The following is a 17,596-nucleotide window of genomic DNA, read 5'->3' on the forward strand; positions in this document are numbered from 1 at the left end:
GAGAGAGACAGAGAGAGAGATGGAGAGAGACAGAGAGAGAGATGGAGTGATCATCATGATGAGACACATTTTGGAGATGGGCATGACCTGGCTGTCTCAGCATAACACCACCAATGCTCTTCATTGCCGTGGTCTTGATGGCAATGTAAAATATGTTTGCAGGTTAGCCTGATCCCACCATTCTTTTTAATGCTGTCTGTCTCAAGGGGTGGCAAGTCAGCTCTTCTTGAGAGGTGCCTGTCACTTGCTGGGTCATGAGCTGGTAAGTTCTTTCACTGCCAACTGAATGACCTCTTCATGTTCTAGAGAGGGCAGCTGTGTATTGTCCTGTTGACCTTTTGAGAGGAAAGTCCTCACAAAGCACAGTGAAAGCTTTGGTAGGCTCTGTGCTGGTCCAGTTAGTTGTAATTCTTATTTGGGAGTGGTCACAGTCAGGTAAGAGTACAGCCTCAACACTTAGCCCTAGCTGTGTTACTGTCTTGAAGCTTATAAAGGACCTGCCTTGAAATTGGGTTTCTGGACTTGCCTGATTTGACCCTGGATAAGTCAGATACTAGTGGAGAAGGGTTGTCATGCACATTTGAGCTCCAAGGAACTTGGTTAATTGCACACAAAGTGTTTGAGGCGTGTGCTTTTCTTAGCTGAGTCCAGTTTTGAACAATAGCTATTCACTTCATAATTGACAGCCAGTTCAGACCATCTCAAACTAGCCAAAAGAAGTTGTTCTTTGTGATTTCTCACCAAATTTGGAGAGCATTTGAATTAAAATTCCTCATTCTGCTAATTGGAATGAGTGTGCTTTGCTTTTTATTTTTCTTCATACCCAAGTTCTTAACAGATGCCTGTCAGTCATAACATTTGAACACATCCCAGCAGGAAGCACAGCAATACAGAGTCTGAGAGGGAGCTACTTTCCCCTCTCTCCATTATACTGTAATTGCATCCTGGAAGATGGAGTTCCACAGAGCTCTTTGCCAGTTTGCACTGACTTGCTGGCAGCTGCTTTTCTAGAAAGGCAAGCTATGAGTCGAGTGCAGTGTCTGAAGGTGTGGAGTTCTCTGATCACTTTTTCACTGTGTCTGGGTGGGAGTCCCCTGTCTTGTGGTAGTTGTTGGGAGAAACTGTTTTCATAAGTATTTTCCTTGTAGCAGACAGGAGAAAAACCAAATAAGAAGCTGAAGAGAGTGAGAGGAAGAAAGCTGAGCACAGAGCAAACCCTGACAGTCCAGATCTCTCTTCAGGTTTTTGTTTAAAGAAGCTGAGAAAGGTGAAGTCTGGGACTTCTGACACTGATCAAAGGATAAGAAAACAGTCTCACCTGAGAAGGCTGATGTGCCAGCAGTGCAGCAGCAAGCTGGAAGATGTAGCTGAGAAATGCAAGACAAAGAAAAGGCACTGCAAGGAATACTGAGCTTGTGATCCTGACACATACTGTGTCTGGGGAAGCTCAGCTTCTTTTGTTCCAGAAATTGCCTTTAAATGCTTGGTAGTAAGTTGAGAAAAACAGCATCTGATAAGTATCTTGGGCATAAACCAGACACTGCTGGCTCTTGCTGTCCCTGACCAGCTTCTCTCTGGGGTTCCCCCAATGCTGCCCATGGCCCTGGGCCCCATCTTGAACTCCAGGGATGTCAGTCCCTACCCCAGAGACTGTGCAGCAGTGCTGTTCTCCAGCTCCCCACAGCCTTGGGCCCTGCAGAGCCAGGCCCATGTCCTGCCTGGCCTCAGCCCATCCCTGTGGCCCTCCTGGGCCATCCCAGGGCTTTATTTGACCTTGTTCCCCTTGCTGGGCCTGTCCCTGACCCCCACATGCAGGCTGACATCCTGCCTGGCCTCAACCCATCCCTGAACCCACGGAGGTGCTCAGTGCCCTCAGCTCAGCCTGTCCTGCTACAGAGTTCAGTCACATCTCTAGTGAAAATTTAAATCCAAATTATTTTTCAGAAGCTTTTGTCTAGTTTTAACTTTGCATGCATCTTGCCCATCCAGCTGCCTGTTTTTACAAAACCAGCAGAAACTTGGTAGTTTTGAGACTGCTGTCCCCCTCTGGGGTTTGTCTGAAACTGGCAGAGATAGCAGAGGTGTGCAGGGCTGCTGTGTGTGCTGTTTTCCCTGGGAAAACAGGATGAAACGTGGAAGTTAGCATAGTGAAATACAGCCCCCACAGTCTGAGGCAACAGAACGGTGGGATGGAGAAGACAACTTGGTGGAGCTGGGGCCATTTGTCAGCTCCAGATCAGCCCTACAGAATCCTCAAATGCACATTGTGGGAAGCCTCACTAGGAGGGTTATGGAATGACTAGCCTGGCCACCAAAATGGGATTCTTACCCTGCAGGATTTACCCTGCTTTTGGGATCTGGGGTGAATGAACATCATTTGTGTGTCCTTGTGAGACTGGGCAGTGTGACTGTCTTGAAACAGGTTTACTGTTTGCTGGTTGTTTGCTCCGAATTCCTATTTGTTTTGATGGCTTTTGATTTAAAAATATATTATAAACTAAATTAAATGTGCATATTTTTTCTTTAAATGCTAGGCAGGCATTTATTATTCGAGATTTACAATAAGCTGTGTGAATTAAAGTCTTTTAACTTACTGTTACTTAGTGACTAAGCCTGGAGGTTTTAGGGCAGTGACAAATACACAGACATGGTCATAAAAATGGAAGACTGCAGGCAGCATTGAAACTGCAGCACCAAGTCAGGATGATGTAGAGCTTATGGCTCTTGTACAGCAAACATACATTAAGGCTCTCCATCTGCAAGTCTACATGAGTTTGCAATACACTAATTTGAGGCTGATGGGAAGAATGTTGCTTGTGGGAAACTATCTGATTGCTTTTGCACCTAGGGAGAAAGGGAAGTTGTAAACTTAAAGCACGAACAAGCATTTGTTAAAATTTTTAGTGCAGGAGTAGGCTGCTTCAAATATTTGAATATCAAGAAAAAGTTTCTTTCTGCTAATGTATAATTTTTTTTGTTGCAAGTAAATTATAAGCAGCTTATTGCAGTGACCCATTTGTGCTGCCATAAATGCTGAATGTGTACTCTTAGTTTGCAGCGTCCTTTGACGTGTTTAATGCACCTTTTTATTTAGTAAAGCTGTGTTTCACATGTGCCTAAGGAAGATTACTGAAATATTTAATGTACTATTTTATCTTTAAAAACTTCTTCGTGCTTTTACATCGAGGCGCTTGAGCTGCATTGACCTCGAGGGCAGAACTTGGTGGGAGTTTGTCTTGATCTGAGTATTTCAGTCTTTTGGGGTTTGTGGAAATGGAAAGTTATGGTCAGCAAACTGGAAAGAAGAGAAGGACTAAATACAGGGAGGAGAAAGCTTGCATAAAATTTGAGCTTAGCTTACTGATCATTCATCTTCTGTGCCTTTTTGTCCTCTAGAACCTTCTTAGAGGGACAGTTACTGTCACAGTGGGTGCTTGTGAGACAGTTGGGAAGGAGGATGAACTCTGTATCAGATTCTGTGCTTTTGTCTACTCAGTTGTTATCTAGAATAAAGGATTCTTTTGTATTTTTTTAATACTACAAAAGTGGAAGGAGTAAGGGTTATGTTTTTAATTTGTAGTTGTTAATTGGTTTTGATGTAAAATGTATTGATAGACCAAGTCCTGACATTAAATATGTTTTACAGTGCAGCCTCCAGAAGTCCTGGAGTGGGTTCTGCCAGTAATACAGATGCTGAACTTGAAATGAAAATGCTGGGTACTGAAAAGGGAAAATAAGATTAATACCAGCAAAATTCCTCCTATTTGTGGCCCAGATTTCTAGAGATGACACTAATTCATGGTTAATTTTGAGTTATGCAGAGTAATTTGCAATACAGAAAAAGAAAGTATAGATATGCTGGATTTCCAGACTTTTTGAAAGATATCTAGAAGAGTATTTGCCTGTTTTACTCTGTGTTAGGTTCTCTCATTGCAAAGCTAGTTCATAATCATGCTGTGTTGGCAAGGAAGAGGGGAACTCGCATCTAAAATAATTATCTGCTGTTTTAGTGAGATGAACTGAATCAATCTGGCTTTTCTCCTCAAATCCTCCAGGTGGCAGTCGTGTACCAGAGTTAATGTGAGGGGTTTTCTGGCGTTGAGTCTTTCCTTACTGTCCTTGGGATGGCAACAACTGCTTGCTGAAGTGCCGCAGCGGGTACTGCTGTCAGCTGTGGCAGTGCAGTTGAGCACGTAACTTGGACCCAGACTGGTTTCATAGACTTGTGCAGCCCTAAACTGGGATGTGGTGGACACAACAGTATATTTATCTCTTCAGTTGTTAGTTATGAAAAGCCCTTGAAAACAAGCTGTGATGGAGCAGATTTAAAGTTTGTCGGTTTAAGCTTATGTGGCAGTGCCTGCAGACCTGTTAGCTTCCCTGTAAAAATGGCTGAGAAAAAAATTATTTCACTTACAAACTTCCGTGGTTTTGTGCATTCAGAAATCTTTGATCACATCATTTTGCCATTATATATTATATGAATGATAATGGGACATTTACTTACTCTCCTTTTGACTTTTATGGCCTAACTTAAGTAGGAAGCTCTTTAATTTTTTTATATTAGATTATCTAGTCTTCCCTCGTTATGAAACCATTGTGATCCAGTCTGCATTCTTTACCAGACTGAGACTTTATGCTGGGTCTGTAAATAACATGGATTTGAAATTGAAGTTTTCCCCCTACCTTGTGCTGAAGAAAAAACTGGTGGTTTTTGGATTCAGTTTTATGGGGGAAGGATTTTGGTAGGATTGGTCCTATCAGATAGCAGAGACTCTTCAGTTCAGGTGGCAGGCTGCTTCATTCCCTGTCTTCACTTGCTCACTTATGTAGAGGAAACAAAATCCATAATGCTGGGACTGTATCTCTTTCTTCTCCAGGTGTTGAATCTGAAACTCCTCATGTCACTACCTGACAGAAAAGTGCCCTGTAAGCTGCACTTGCCTGAGTGGCTGCTCTTTGCCTCTGCTGTATGGAGGGATGTGATAAGTGCTCTTCCTGTTATGTGTTGTCTTTTTGTTGCTGTTCAAGGTTACCACAGACTTCAAGCTTTGCTTGCACCTTTTACAGCTTGAGGAGCATTTTTGTAGAGAAGCAGAGTGCTGTGACTTGCTTTTTTAAGAAGTTGGTGGAGCAAAACAGAAATGGCCGAGGTGCCTGTGCTGTGAGGAGCAGCTTGAGGATGGCTGCTCTTGGCTGATGGAGGGACAGTCCCTGTGGAATCATAGAACCATTTAAGTCAGGAAATACCTAAGACCTTTAAGATTATCAAATCCTACCGTTAACCCAGCACTGCCAAGTAGTTCAGCTCCTATGTAATGGGGGTTATGGGCTGGGTCTGGACCTGTTCAGGCTTTGACCAAGTATCATCAAGTTCCCAGGTATATGATCTGCATCTTCAATTCTCTTCTTCTGTTGTCACTGGGGCACTGTAGCCCACTGAGAGGACCACAAAAAAATGGAGTAGCTGTATTTTTGAGCTGCCTAACACATCTCTCCACACCTTCTGTTTTCCAGAATTTCATATAAATGTCCAAAGCTAACCAGAAGTGGAGGCTTCAGTTATGCAAAGCTGCAAATCTGAGTTGAGTTTCTAAAAATAATCAGTAGGTGACAATGTACCTCAGTAGATGACAATGTACCTCACGAAGGAGGGTATTTGGGTTGGCTTAGGGAAATGTTAGCGTTAATGTTGAAGATTTGGCAGGCAGTACTTGAAGACACCAAATACTTCTCAGCCATACTTTTATATGTCTTGAAAGCTGAATGTGAAAACCCAAAAGCCTGTTTAATTTGCTTTTGAAGTTGTAGAGGGAAAAATGGAAAAGGTCAAGAAATGTAAAAATTGCAGTTAATCTGGGATGTTAATTTGGTTGTGCCTAGCAATTGCTGTTCTTTTTCTTTGTACTTTTTAAATTACTAGCTTTGTAGGGATTTTTGTCTTTAAATGAATTTGATAATTTCAGTTTTATTTTTAAAAGAGTTTATCTTTTTATTACCCAGCTGAACAGTTATGTTAATGAGTTTGATTTGCATTCTACTTGTAAGATTAAAGTTGATGGTGAGACTACATAGTCAATGGCAACATTAGTTTGCAGTTCTGAGAGTTTAAGTGCTCAACAGACTAGTTTTCTGTCAGTTTTCAAAGCCAAATGCTAATTAGAGATGTTCAGTCTTTCCAGTTAACTTGCTGAGAAATGGGCACATGAATTCTGATAGCAGAATATGTCTTTCAGATAGCTCTGCTGGTATCTGCTGCAGTCTCTATTGCTTGGAAAGAAATGACTTTTATGTCTGATGGTATAGCTTGATGTCTAATGAAAAAGAATCTTAAAGAATAAAATCGCTGAAGTCTCAGCTTAATTTCAGTTTGTTTGTATTCTTCGTGGAGTTTAGCTTCTGAGTAAGCTAAATCATTTAGTTATTAGTATTGTTTATCACCACCATAGGATTGTTTTTGTGCAAGCTTTTTTAGTAGTAACAGGGAAACCTGTAAAAGAGCTGTTTTGCCCGTGACAGTCCAAAGCAGCCCAGTATTGTGGTGTCTTCAAAGACAGAGGGGATTGGAAAGTGGAGCCCTTGAGCAGAAGAGGGAGCAATGGTGCCTTTGAAACAAGCGCTGCCTCCAGCCTGCCCTGTTTGCTCCTGCTCTTCTCCTGCAGTCGGAGTCCTGTACTGATGCTCGAGTGTGTGCTTTCCTGCTCCAAATCAGACTAGTGAGGAAGCCTGTGGTAAAGCAAACCTTAAAAGAACAAACACAGGGAGGGTGGGAGGCAGAATTTCTGAAGAAAATGAACATAAAACTATTGATATGATTTTTTTTCCAGGCGAACCATTCTTACTAAATGTACACCAGAAATGTTGTGTGTGCTGTGATGGTTTGGTAACCTCTCTCTGTTTTGCCTCATCAGTCTGTTTTCAGGTGTTTGTGGAAATACAAGGCTGTACCTGTAAGAATGCCAAGGAGATGTTGCTGTCTGTAATATTCAAATACAGAGTTGGGAGAGTTACCTCTGTACCCAGTGAGGAGGTCAATGTTGAATGTTTTTCACTTCTAATTAGGGTGTTGAACTGAAGTATTTATCTGTGGGGCATTTGAGTGAGAGTTAGTTTGTTGAAAGGATCTGTTAATGAAGTGAAAGTGAAGTTAGTTTCTCATGTGGAAACCTAATTTAAAGGTTGTATGGAAAAATAAACTTTGAAGGCTGATAGACAGTAATTCTTGAGGAATGTTAGCTTTTCTGTTCTGGTTTTTCTTTCCTCAATATAGACATACATTAAGTGTAACTGAGAGGAGACCAGAGCTAAAAAAGTCTGGTAAGTGGGAACAGTTTAGTCACAGTTTCTTGTAATTTGTATATGCTGTGGAAGTATCTTATTCAGGTGTGTAGGAGAAATGTCCTGAACTGTTGTCAAACACCAGTTCATTCCTCTCTATGTGTCTGTCCCAAAGCCTTCCTAGTTTATTCTGAAGAGCTGGTGTAAGAGGAGAAACCAGAAACAAGAACTTGAGGAAAAGCTGTAGGCATCATAGGCAACAAGATGACTTTTTTCTCTATCCTGAAGAGCAGGCTACTTGAATTAAGTAGAAGTCCAATTACTAACAAATTGCTTGTTTTCTGTCCTGTGCAATTTAGCTTTTTGGTTGCACTTGCTGTTAAGCTGATAGGTTTGAATATCCTGCTTGAGGTAGCCTGATTGTTTTTTAAAAAACTTTCCTGCTTTAGTGGAGACTATTTCTGTCCTGGGTAGTTTAATTCCATGTTCTGCAAGATTGGTTTGCATGAGTAGTTCCATTGACTCCCAGCAGACTCTGCATTCAGGCTGCTCAGCATTGGCACAGATGCATAAACCAGCCTCTAGTTTATGCTAATTTACAACTCAGACATCTTTTAGTCTCCAACCTTTCAGGGTGTAAAAGTAGCAGTTCCAGACTTGCAGTTTTTGTAGCCTAAGTGTTGCTCTGTGTGCCTAATGACAAACTGAAGTTATTTTAGAGTAAGTGCTATTTCTGCAGTAGCCAACACAGTTGTTGTTGAATGCTAAACAGGTTTTATGTTCTGTAGTGCCAGTAATTAGCTATTAAAACTCTACACTGAATATTCTTCAGACAAAATATATTAACTAAGCAGTTTTTCATCATTTACTTTGAGAAATATTTTACAGTATTGATTTTCTGATTCTGCCTAAAATAGACACTGAGAGATTTTTGTACTTCCTTTGGAGCTGAGATTGGGAGGGCTTATGGAGCCATGTGGTTCTTACAGTATCCCAAGGAAGAAATAATTCGCACAGCATTGGTACTTGAGGTCTTAAGTCCTTTAAGCCCTTCTTAATGTAATTTGACATGTTGTAGGTTATACAGATACTGCATATAGTGGCACAATAAGTTTTATTTTAATTAAGTTTTTGCCTTTGACATGTCTGGTGTTTGTTTTTTTTCCCCCTAATAGGTGCAGGCAAAACACCGACTTTGGGAGGAGGATTCCACGCCAACCTGGGAAAGGAGTCCCGTGCACAAACTCTGCAGAACGGTACTAGCAAGTTTTAGTCTTATTGATATTACCTTTTTTTTATTGATATGATTGATTACAATTAATTTTTAGTTTTGAATGTGACCTTAAAACCTTGGCAGGCCCCTCGTTCAGTGGACGAGTCTGCCTAGTGGTGATTTTACATTGTGCTCTCATTTGGCTGCTCCACCTGATTGATGAGGTCAGGTAGCTGGCTGACAAAGGGTAATGGCACCTGACAATGCTCCTGTAGTTTAAAAGGTCTTTTTCAAGGTTGACATGCCCACTGCACCTTTTTATTGTCTGTTAAACCTGTTGTGGCCTTTTATTTTGTCAGTTTTCGGGGTTCTTGAAATGCTTTACACATATTTATTTTTAAGTATAATTCTTCCAGTGTTTTTGGTTTTAAGCAGTACAACTGTGAGATAATGCATATATTTATGCACACTTCATAATAATCAGGTGCTTAATATGTGATTGTTGAACAGAGAGGGGAAAAATGGAAAAAAGGTTTCAGTGCACAGACGATATTTAAATAAATATTCTCATTACATGCTTTACGTTTTAATTGAGATCTACATAATCTACACTCTTTAAAGAGAGCTAATAAAACCAGCTTTTATTCCAGAAGCAGAAGGGTCTTCCAGTTTCAATTGCTGTTAGTCATATCAAGGGACAGGAGTTGTCATTTTTTGGCAAATTAATACTCCTGTCTCATGTCTCTTGGAGATGACAGCTGATGGACTGTCATAGCAAAGTCTCAGAAGCTGACAGGTAATTAACCAGGGATGTAGATGGGTTTTACTGATAAGGTACTCATTTGGGGGGGATATTTTAGAAAAAGGTATTTTCCTAAATTAGTCTCACACTTGCAGCTCAAACACAGAAAATCTTAACTGCTATTATGCCTGCATAGGTATAAAAAATAAGATTGATATTATATCTCCATAGGCATAGACAGGCTAAGATTGATCTTTGTTATTGAATTGTAGTCAGATTGCTTTACTCAGCTTTATTCAGCTGATTTAGATACAGATTGTTTTATATACAGAATGTTTTATTCAGCTGTGTGTAGTGAAGACTACTGAGCCCTGTTTGTTTGGCAGAGTAAAGCTTGCACTTTAGGTAAACTAGTTTCAGTGTCAGGCCCGAAGTTACTATATCTCATGAGTTTTAAAAATGCCTGTATAATGTGTGACCTATATAAGTAGTGGAATAAAACCACTAAAATACCTTTTACAGTTAGTGAAGTTTGGTTTTCAATTTAGGCACTTTAATCAAAACTGTAATTTTGCACAGGCATTTTAAAAATAATTCGGCTTTTTGTGGATAAGGACTGCCCAGTTGTCTTTAATTGTAGAAAAGTAAAATGCTGAGGGAAGAAAATCTGTCTTCGTGGTTCTTGGAGTGTTTGAATCCTTCAAAAGCCCTTTTGGTTATGCTGAAAGGTAATCACAAGTAAAGACAGTGTAGGCGTTTTTCTGGAATCTAAACACAGCTCCTTTCCTGGATGAGTGTTTGCTGGGGAATATGTCTGAGCATCTTCCTTCCCCACAGCTTTTGTGTGTGGGGCCTCCCTGATCACACACAGTGATTCTGACTTGGCTGAAGTATATCAGCATCATATACAAGAAGTTATACTTGCTTTAAATGGACTTATCTCCCAAACAGTTTTGAAACAGGAAAATAATTTCTCTTTTCACTTACACCTCTCTGAGGCTCTTTGCAGGTTTTCTTCTCTTTCTTTTTTTTTTTTTTTTTTTTGTGCCTATCCTTTATATAAGGAACAAGTATTTGGTCTTTGATTTCTGTAGTCAACCTACATTTGTCATGCTGCCAATCTGTCTCTGGGAAAGTTCTTTTCAGTGAGCTAAGTGATGTTCTTGCTTAGTCCCAGGCATGACAACAGCAACTGATATTTCAGGTAGAGCAATTGGTGTTTGAAAGGCTTTTCTTTCTGCTGCTGTATAATGAGCTGGTTGTCTGCTGCTTTTAATCACACTTTTAGCTTTACATAGCTTTTAATTGCAAATTGAGCTATGGCAGTGAGCTTACAAAATCTCACCCTGTCACTGTGTGCCCATGATCATGGCTTTTTTTTTGGGGGGGGAGGTGAAATTATGTTAATATCCATTGTGGTTAGACTTCAAAGTGTAGCAAGGTAAATGAACTTACTGTATGTATCTCAGAGGAAAGGTATGGAGTTCTTCATTGAAACTGAAGTGCACTGATAGCTGACTGTACTAAAAATGAGCAGTTATCCTTGGATGGCTATGATGGCTGATCAGAAAAAATTTATTTATTTACGAGTGCCACAATGTTGGCATTTCCAGAGTTAACTGAGCTGCAAAAGCACTGCTGAAATGAGCTCCCGTTGGGATGCTGGTGCAGCACAGCTCGAGAGCACCTTCAGTTCCAGCACCTTCAGTTCCTGCCACTCGCTCGCGGCTCCTGCGTCAAGGCTGCCGCTGCCTTCCAGGGGTGTGAGCACACGGTTTTCTCCTGTGTACTGCTCCATGCAGGCCATGGCCAAAGGGAAGAGCCAGGCTCTGGGAAGCAGGGATGGTTGGCGGATGGAAGTCATCCCCAGAGGATTGGAGAGCAGCTGAGAGCGTGTGTGTGGTCTGAGAGCGCTGGGTCTCGCTCTGCGCCTGCTCTGCCTGCCAGCAACCTGCAGGCTTGACCTGGTGGGGGAAGAGTCCAGCAACAGAGCAGGGGCTGGCTGGTTTTTAAAAAACAACCACCTCCCCCTGCTAGCCCTCCATCCCCCCCATTCCTTCCCCATCTAGTTTGGGCCAAATTCTTCCTTACTGTAATGTCTGTGTTTTCCGGGGAGGTGAAAGGGAGGTGATATGGGCTCACTGTCTCTTATTTAATTACCAGTGAAGCAGCTGGGGTTGGCTGAGTGTATGATGCTGCTGTTTTTTGAGGCTTTTAGTGAAAGGATGTTTAGAATTAGATGAAAAACAGTTTTTCATTAGAATGCCTAAGGTAATAACTTTATTTAATTTTTTTTTCCTGCATTCTAAAGTGAAGAAATGCAGAATTAAAATCTCCCAACAACTGCTCAACAGTTCTGGACTCTTCTAAAACATCATTTTGTGCATTGGTGGTTTTATATATGTGTGTATATATATGTTCTGTAAACAGAGCCATGAGCAAATCCTGAAGGTTTTTTAGTTTCCAGGTTTTTGTGAGAGTGTCTTTGATACAGAACTAGTCTCCTTTATCACATGTGCCTTTGCTGTACGTTTCCTCACTATTTATAATGCAGTGGGACATGGCAGTTCATGGTTCCTCCCTTTCTTTGCTGAACCAGTCGATGTTTGTGTGTGTTTGTTTGGGAATTGGCTGCTTACAAAAACGGGAGTCTTGTTTACACTTGCTAAAATATTTATGCAGGAAAGACTTAATACTGTTGTATTTGTTCATAATCAGTTTGATTTTCAGTGTGCAGCACTATGCTAATTGAGTGTGTGGAGCTCCATGAGTTCAACAAGCTCAGGTCCACAAAATGCTTTGTATCTGTGCACATAGAGTTCATTTTTGTAGTAAAACCCTGCACACCCATGAGATTTTTTGGCTTCAACTTTGTTTTAAAGGATTTGAAAAAATAGCTAAATATCGCTGGTTTTTTTGAGAAAGAAGAATTATCAGTAAAATACTAGCTCAGAGGGGAGACCCTTTGACAAGACTTCTTCCTCTGTGTCTGGGCCTCTTCAGATTCCTACAGTATTGGTTAATTCTTATGGTTACCTATTGGGCTGAAGGGCAGAGTGCTGTCTCTTTAAATCTCATTTTACAGCTCTGTGCTGCATTACATAATCTCTCTAAATAGCCAGTTTATTCTTGTTTCCTTGCAGGCAATCTGCTCTCACTGTATCCGTGTCAGAGTCGTCGTTACAAGGGAGTTGTTCTTGACTTGGAGCTCTGATACTTTCAATAGTCCTCAGTGACCAAAAAGAAAAGGGAGAGGAGAAGGAAGGTCAATGGCATGATTATAACTTGAAAGCTTCAGTTGCAGATATTCAAATTTGGTTTAAACTAAGTTTGAAGATTGCAGCTGCATCTAGCTTAATCCAATTTCTGAACTGTTGTGCTGTGTTTTTAATTATTTCATGAAATGAATGTGTGTTTTCCCTCAGTCCTCTTAAATACCAAAACATAGCTAACAGTATTTTAATGCTAAATGGGAAGACATTTCTGAAGATGTTCTGTAATGCATTTTTGACTGTTTACATTTAAACTATTTGCTTAATTCTTTAACCTGTGTCGTCATCACTAATTTCATAGCTGGTTTATTACAAGTGATTGTGGAGGGCCCTACTTCCTCCCAGAACTACACACCATGAATTAGACCGGGACAATACATTAAATGCGTGAAGAACAGAAGTATCCAGAAGGGAGGAACAGAAAACGCTGTTTAACAAAACTAAACCAACAAGGGGGGAGAGGATAGTACAATCCTAAAATAATTGAAATTGGAAGAGACCTCTGGAGGTCCACAAAGTGGTGGCTTTGAAGTTGCATTAAGCTGCTCAGGGCCTAGTGCAGCTGAGCTCTGGTGATCCCCAAGGAAGGATATGATACAGTCGCCCTGGACAACCTGTTCTCTAATGGTTGACCACCCTCACTGTGAAGAATTTTTCCCTCATGTCTGGTTAGAACTTACTTTGATGAAATGTGACTCTTGTCCTTTTGCTGTGCACCTCTGATGATTCTGGCTCCATCTTTATAACCTTCCACTGCGTAGCTGGAGATACCAGTGAGGCTCCTCCCTCAGCTTTCTTGTCTTAAGACTAAGCAAATTCATCTGTCACCTCACACAATGTGCTCCAGTCTCCTAATCATGTTAGTGACTCTCTGCTGAATTTGCTCTAGTATGTCAATGCCTTGTCTTGTGCAGAGGAGTCCTGAACTGGACAAGGTACTCTAAATATAGTCTCAAGTGCTGAACAGGAGATAATAATCACTTATCTTGACCTGCTGGTTGCAGTCTTAATAATGTGGCTCCAGGATGAAGTTGACCTTCAGCACTGTGATTGGGTGCTGCTGTGTCATGTTCGTCTTTTTGTCCATGAGGAATCTAGATCCTTTTCTGCAAACCTACTTCTTAGCCAAACAGTCCCCAGCCTGTATTGTTGCCCTGCAGATCTTCTGTCCCAGGTGCAGAAAAATTGCGTTTGTCTTGTTCACAAGGCTTCTGTCAGCTCATTTCTGCAGCATCTTCAGATTCCTCTGAATAGCAGCTCTACCCAACAGTGTACTGACCACTGTCCTGATGGGATGTCATCTGCAGGCTGGCAAAGGGAATCTCCTGGCCCATTGTTCGTGTTTTTAATGAAGGCATTGAACAGTATTGACCCGAGTATCAATCTCACTTGTAAGTCTGAAAGTCCTAACCACTACCCTTGGAACCACGCTGGTTTTTCACCCAAGCTGCAGTTCACCTGTCTAGTCTAGATCTCCTCAGTTTGGCTACCAGGGATAATGACGAGATGGAAGGAGGGAAGAGCTGTGGTTACAGTTTACCTTGGCTGCATTCCGGTTGTTATTGCAGGTGGGCACGATCTGCCCCCATTCAATCTGTGCTGGCAGTTCCTAGTAACCTCCTTGGCTTTTGTATGTCTGGAAATGGTTTCCAGGTAGACTTTTTCCATAGCTTTCCAAGAAACTGAGGGGAGGCTGGCTTGCCCCTAGAGACTTACTTATTTCCCTCTGGAAGAGAAGCCTGATGCTTGCTGCCTTCAAGTCAGAGAGAACTACTTCTGATTCCTGCAACTTTTTAAAGATGGCAAAGACAGCTCTTTTTCACAGCCTCCTTGGCATCCTCAGGTGCATCCCATCCAGTCCAATTAACTTGTGTGTGGAGATTTTTCTTAAGTGAGCCCTTGTTCAGTTTTTCACTGCCACAGATAACGCTTCATTTCCTCCAAACTCACATAAAGACCTGAAAACAAACACTGCAACAGAATACCAAGGAGACTCATGAACTGCTGTAAAGGCAAGCTGCCAGATACCCTGTCTGCTCAACATCCTGCACATCAATATGGAGTGTCCTTGTGCTTTGGGGAGACTGTACTTCTGGCCTCTTTGCCTTCCCAGTAGTACCTCAAGGGGTCTTGCTTACCTCTTCTCTGAGCAAACTGAAGTCTTTCCTTTGAAATCCAGGGTTGGAATTATGCCACCCATCTTCCTCACACTCACAGAATCACAGAATATTCTAAATTGGAAGGGACCCACAAGGATCATTGAGTCCAACCCTGAAGTGACACCTCAAGATCTTGCTCATCTCTGGGTTGCTGCAACCAAGCCTGCCATCAGACTTTACACTCTCCACTTCTTCTTTTCTAGGGGTGGTAGGTATATAACAGTGCTTCTGCTTGACCTGTTCCTGACATGCCCTGGAAGTCCACTGGACTGCCTGTGCCCCACTATGGTTCCCTTACAGCAGAAGCTGGGAGAACCTGCTGTCTAAAGGAGGCCTCATCTTCAAGATCAAATGGTCAATGGCAGCTGCTCATGACAGTGTTTCCTTTGGCCTTGCCTCTCATCCAGACCCATTAACTCTTTATTGGCCTGTCACTTGTTTTTCAGCAGAGCTTCACACATTCAGGCTGTTCCTTTGTGTAGAATGAGTCCCTGTCACCTTCCCTGTCTGTCCTTCTTGTGGAGCCTGTAACCATCCATCTCATGACTCCAGTCATGTGAGCTGTTCCACCATGTATCTGTGTCATGGCTTGAGATAGCCCTAGAGTGAAACCATCACAATCTGCTACTCCCCAGTGAATATGTAGTTTTCAACTGTGCATAGGCTTTGAAGTCTTCCACGTTGTTTCCTTTGTTGGATACAGTCTTTTCTTTAACTCTTCCTCCTGTATCAATTCTTGTCCCTGGCTTTGATTTCAGTAATGAGTCTTCTAGTCTAGTGTCTCTTCCATTTTCTTGTCCTTCTTGCTTTCCTTTCTGTTGGGATAGAAACTAATTCTAATCCTCTCATTTCTACCTTCAGTAGCACCATATTGAGTTTTCTCTTATTGTCTTTTAAAATAATCATTGCTTGAACTCATCATTGCTTAAAGTTCTCCTTTTCTGGTTTTGTTTCATATCCTCCTAAATTTCTTTACTTAATAAAGCATTGAAAGACTTCCTCTTCTACTCAGACCATTGCTTCAGTTTTACCCTCTCTGATGTGCCGACTGCCTTGTCCCTTATGAGTCCTCTTTTATCATTAATGCCTTCTGACTCATCCATTTCCCTCATCTTCTTCACATTTCATGTGTTAACTTTCCCCATCTCTCCTTGAAAGAAGATAAGGAGCATCTTCTCCTTTTCATTTGGGATTATACTACATGCTTTTTGTGTGGGGATGTGTTTTGTTTTGTTGGGTCCTGGGATTTTTGTTCTTGTTGGTTTTGTTTGGTGATTGATGTTTGTTTCAAGTACAACCTTTTCCTTTGACAAACTTCTTCATTCTCAACTTACCTTTTCCATCTAGTGCCATGCCATGGCTGGAGCTAGGGTGGCAAAATTTAGATGTCTGTGTGAGCTCTTCATTCTCAACTCCTTTCAGAGTCTCTACATAGAGACAGACAGATTTAGGGTGTGATTAATTTAATCTTAAAGGAAGTCAAATGACTCATTCTCTGAAGCGTCTGTTTCTCTTCACTCACTGAAAGGAAGTTTATATTGACTAAGCTCAGCCACTCATCTCTGAAGATAAGGGTGATGAATCGTAGGCTTTGGTGTCTGCTGGATCCCTTTGCGTTTGTGGATCTCCTTGTTGACACAGACTTAGCATGGCCAGAACTGAACTAGGAGCTGCATCCAACTGCTCTGTCTTTTTGGACGTTAACAAGTTCAATCTTCTCACTGAGGCCACTCACGGCTTTCCTTCCCCCTGTCTTGTAGATCCACCCTCTCCAGCATCTGCTGGAGACATGGATGTGTCCTACCATAACACTCAAGTATTTGTTTCTTGAATAAGTGTCTCTTGACTTCCATTACTTTTTCTCTCTGATCAGAATATGCTCCAGAGCCAGGAAAACAGAAAAGTTGTGACTTGGAATGCTAAACCTCTGGTGCCTTAACCTCTTCATCAAAGGATTTTTGAAGGAATGTTGTTTTCCCATCCTATTTGCCTGTTCACATGCGTGATCGCTGTTACTTATCTCGTAACAGTTCAACAGGGAACTTTCCTGGTGTTAGGAGGCTGCTGTGTCTGAGTTCCAGCTTGCTGGACCGCTGTGCTTCTGAGGCTTGTTTGGGTGTCAGTAGGTGTGGGCTTTCCTGTTTCGATGCAGGCTCTGGTAACTCACAGTGGCACAAGCCACAGCTCACGCTGGAGCCCTTGGTGGCTGAACCTTCAGGGTGTCTCAGTACCTTACTCACCTTTCTCAGAGCTCCAGCTTCCACGGTTTGCAGGCAACTGCACTAATCAGCAAAGACCTGAAGAGAAAGACAAAACACTTATTCAAGGAAAACAAACAAAAAAACCTCAGAGGCAGAAAACCCACTCTTCAGCCAGCATAAGTTACTCCAAGAATTTGGATAAAACCAGAAGATTTTATTTCCTTGCCTGTTTCTGTATTACTCTTGGGGACCTGTGGAGTTTGATTCAGAGGCCTCTGAGGAAGCCCGGATCCTTCTGGTACTTCAGGTTCTCCTTCAGCACATGGAGAAACTCTTCTTTCTTAGATGGCTAATGAGACCCTGTGTTTCATCATCTCCAGTTTTCTTTGTTAAAAGTTCATCAGCTGATCTGGGACAACCTTTTGGTTATACATGGATTAATTACTCGAGTTGGAATTTGAAAATTTTTATTGTCTTAAGCTTTGTCTATTGCTAGGGAATGATGAATAAAGTACCTGTTGTGGAGATGCTTTTGATGTGCTGCTTATCCTTACAGGGACAGCATAATGGAAAAGAATCCAAGTCTTCTTTAATGAGATCTGTTACTTTTCTAAAGAAGATGATCTGGGATCCTTTTTAAGTAAAGAGTAGATGATCTGCTGGAGATAATGTAATGGTAGGATTTTGCCCAGAGACTGATTGACAACTTAAAACTTTGAACACAGCATTCC

At 41.6% G+C, this 17,596-nt stretch overlaps 1 protein-coding gene across 2 annotated transcripts in view; it reads left to right on the forward strand.

The window, feature by feature from the left end:
* The window catches only part of BRF1 (BRF1, RNA polymerase III transcription initiation factor subunit), a 172,774-nt gene that overhangs the window by 6,478 nt on the left and 148,700 nt on the right, over window positions 1-17,596 (forward strand). For both annotated transcript variants that reach the window (XM_027637598.1, XM_027637599.1), the window contains one exon: window positions 8,454-8,534. In XM_027637598.1, coding sequence (XP_027493399.1) covers window positions 8,454-8,534 — 81 coding nt within the window. The remainder of the gene's footprint in view (window positions 1-8,453; window positions 8,535-17,596) is intronic.

This window comes from Corapipo altera, unplaced genomic scaffold, assembly GCF_003945725.1.
Source record: "Corapipo altera isolate COAL_440 unplaced genomic scaffold, ASM394572v1 23, whole genome shotgun sequence".
NCBI classification, from domain to species: Eukaryota; Metazoa; Chordata; class Aves; order Passeriformes; family Pipridae; genus Corapipo; species Corapipo altera.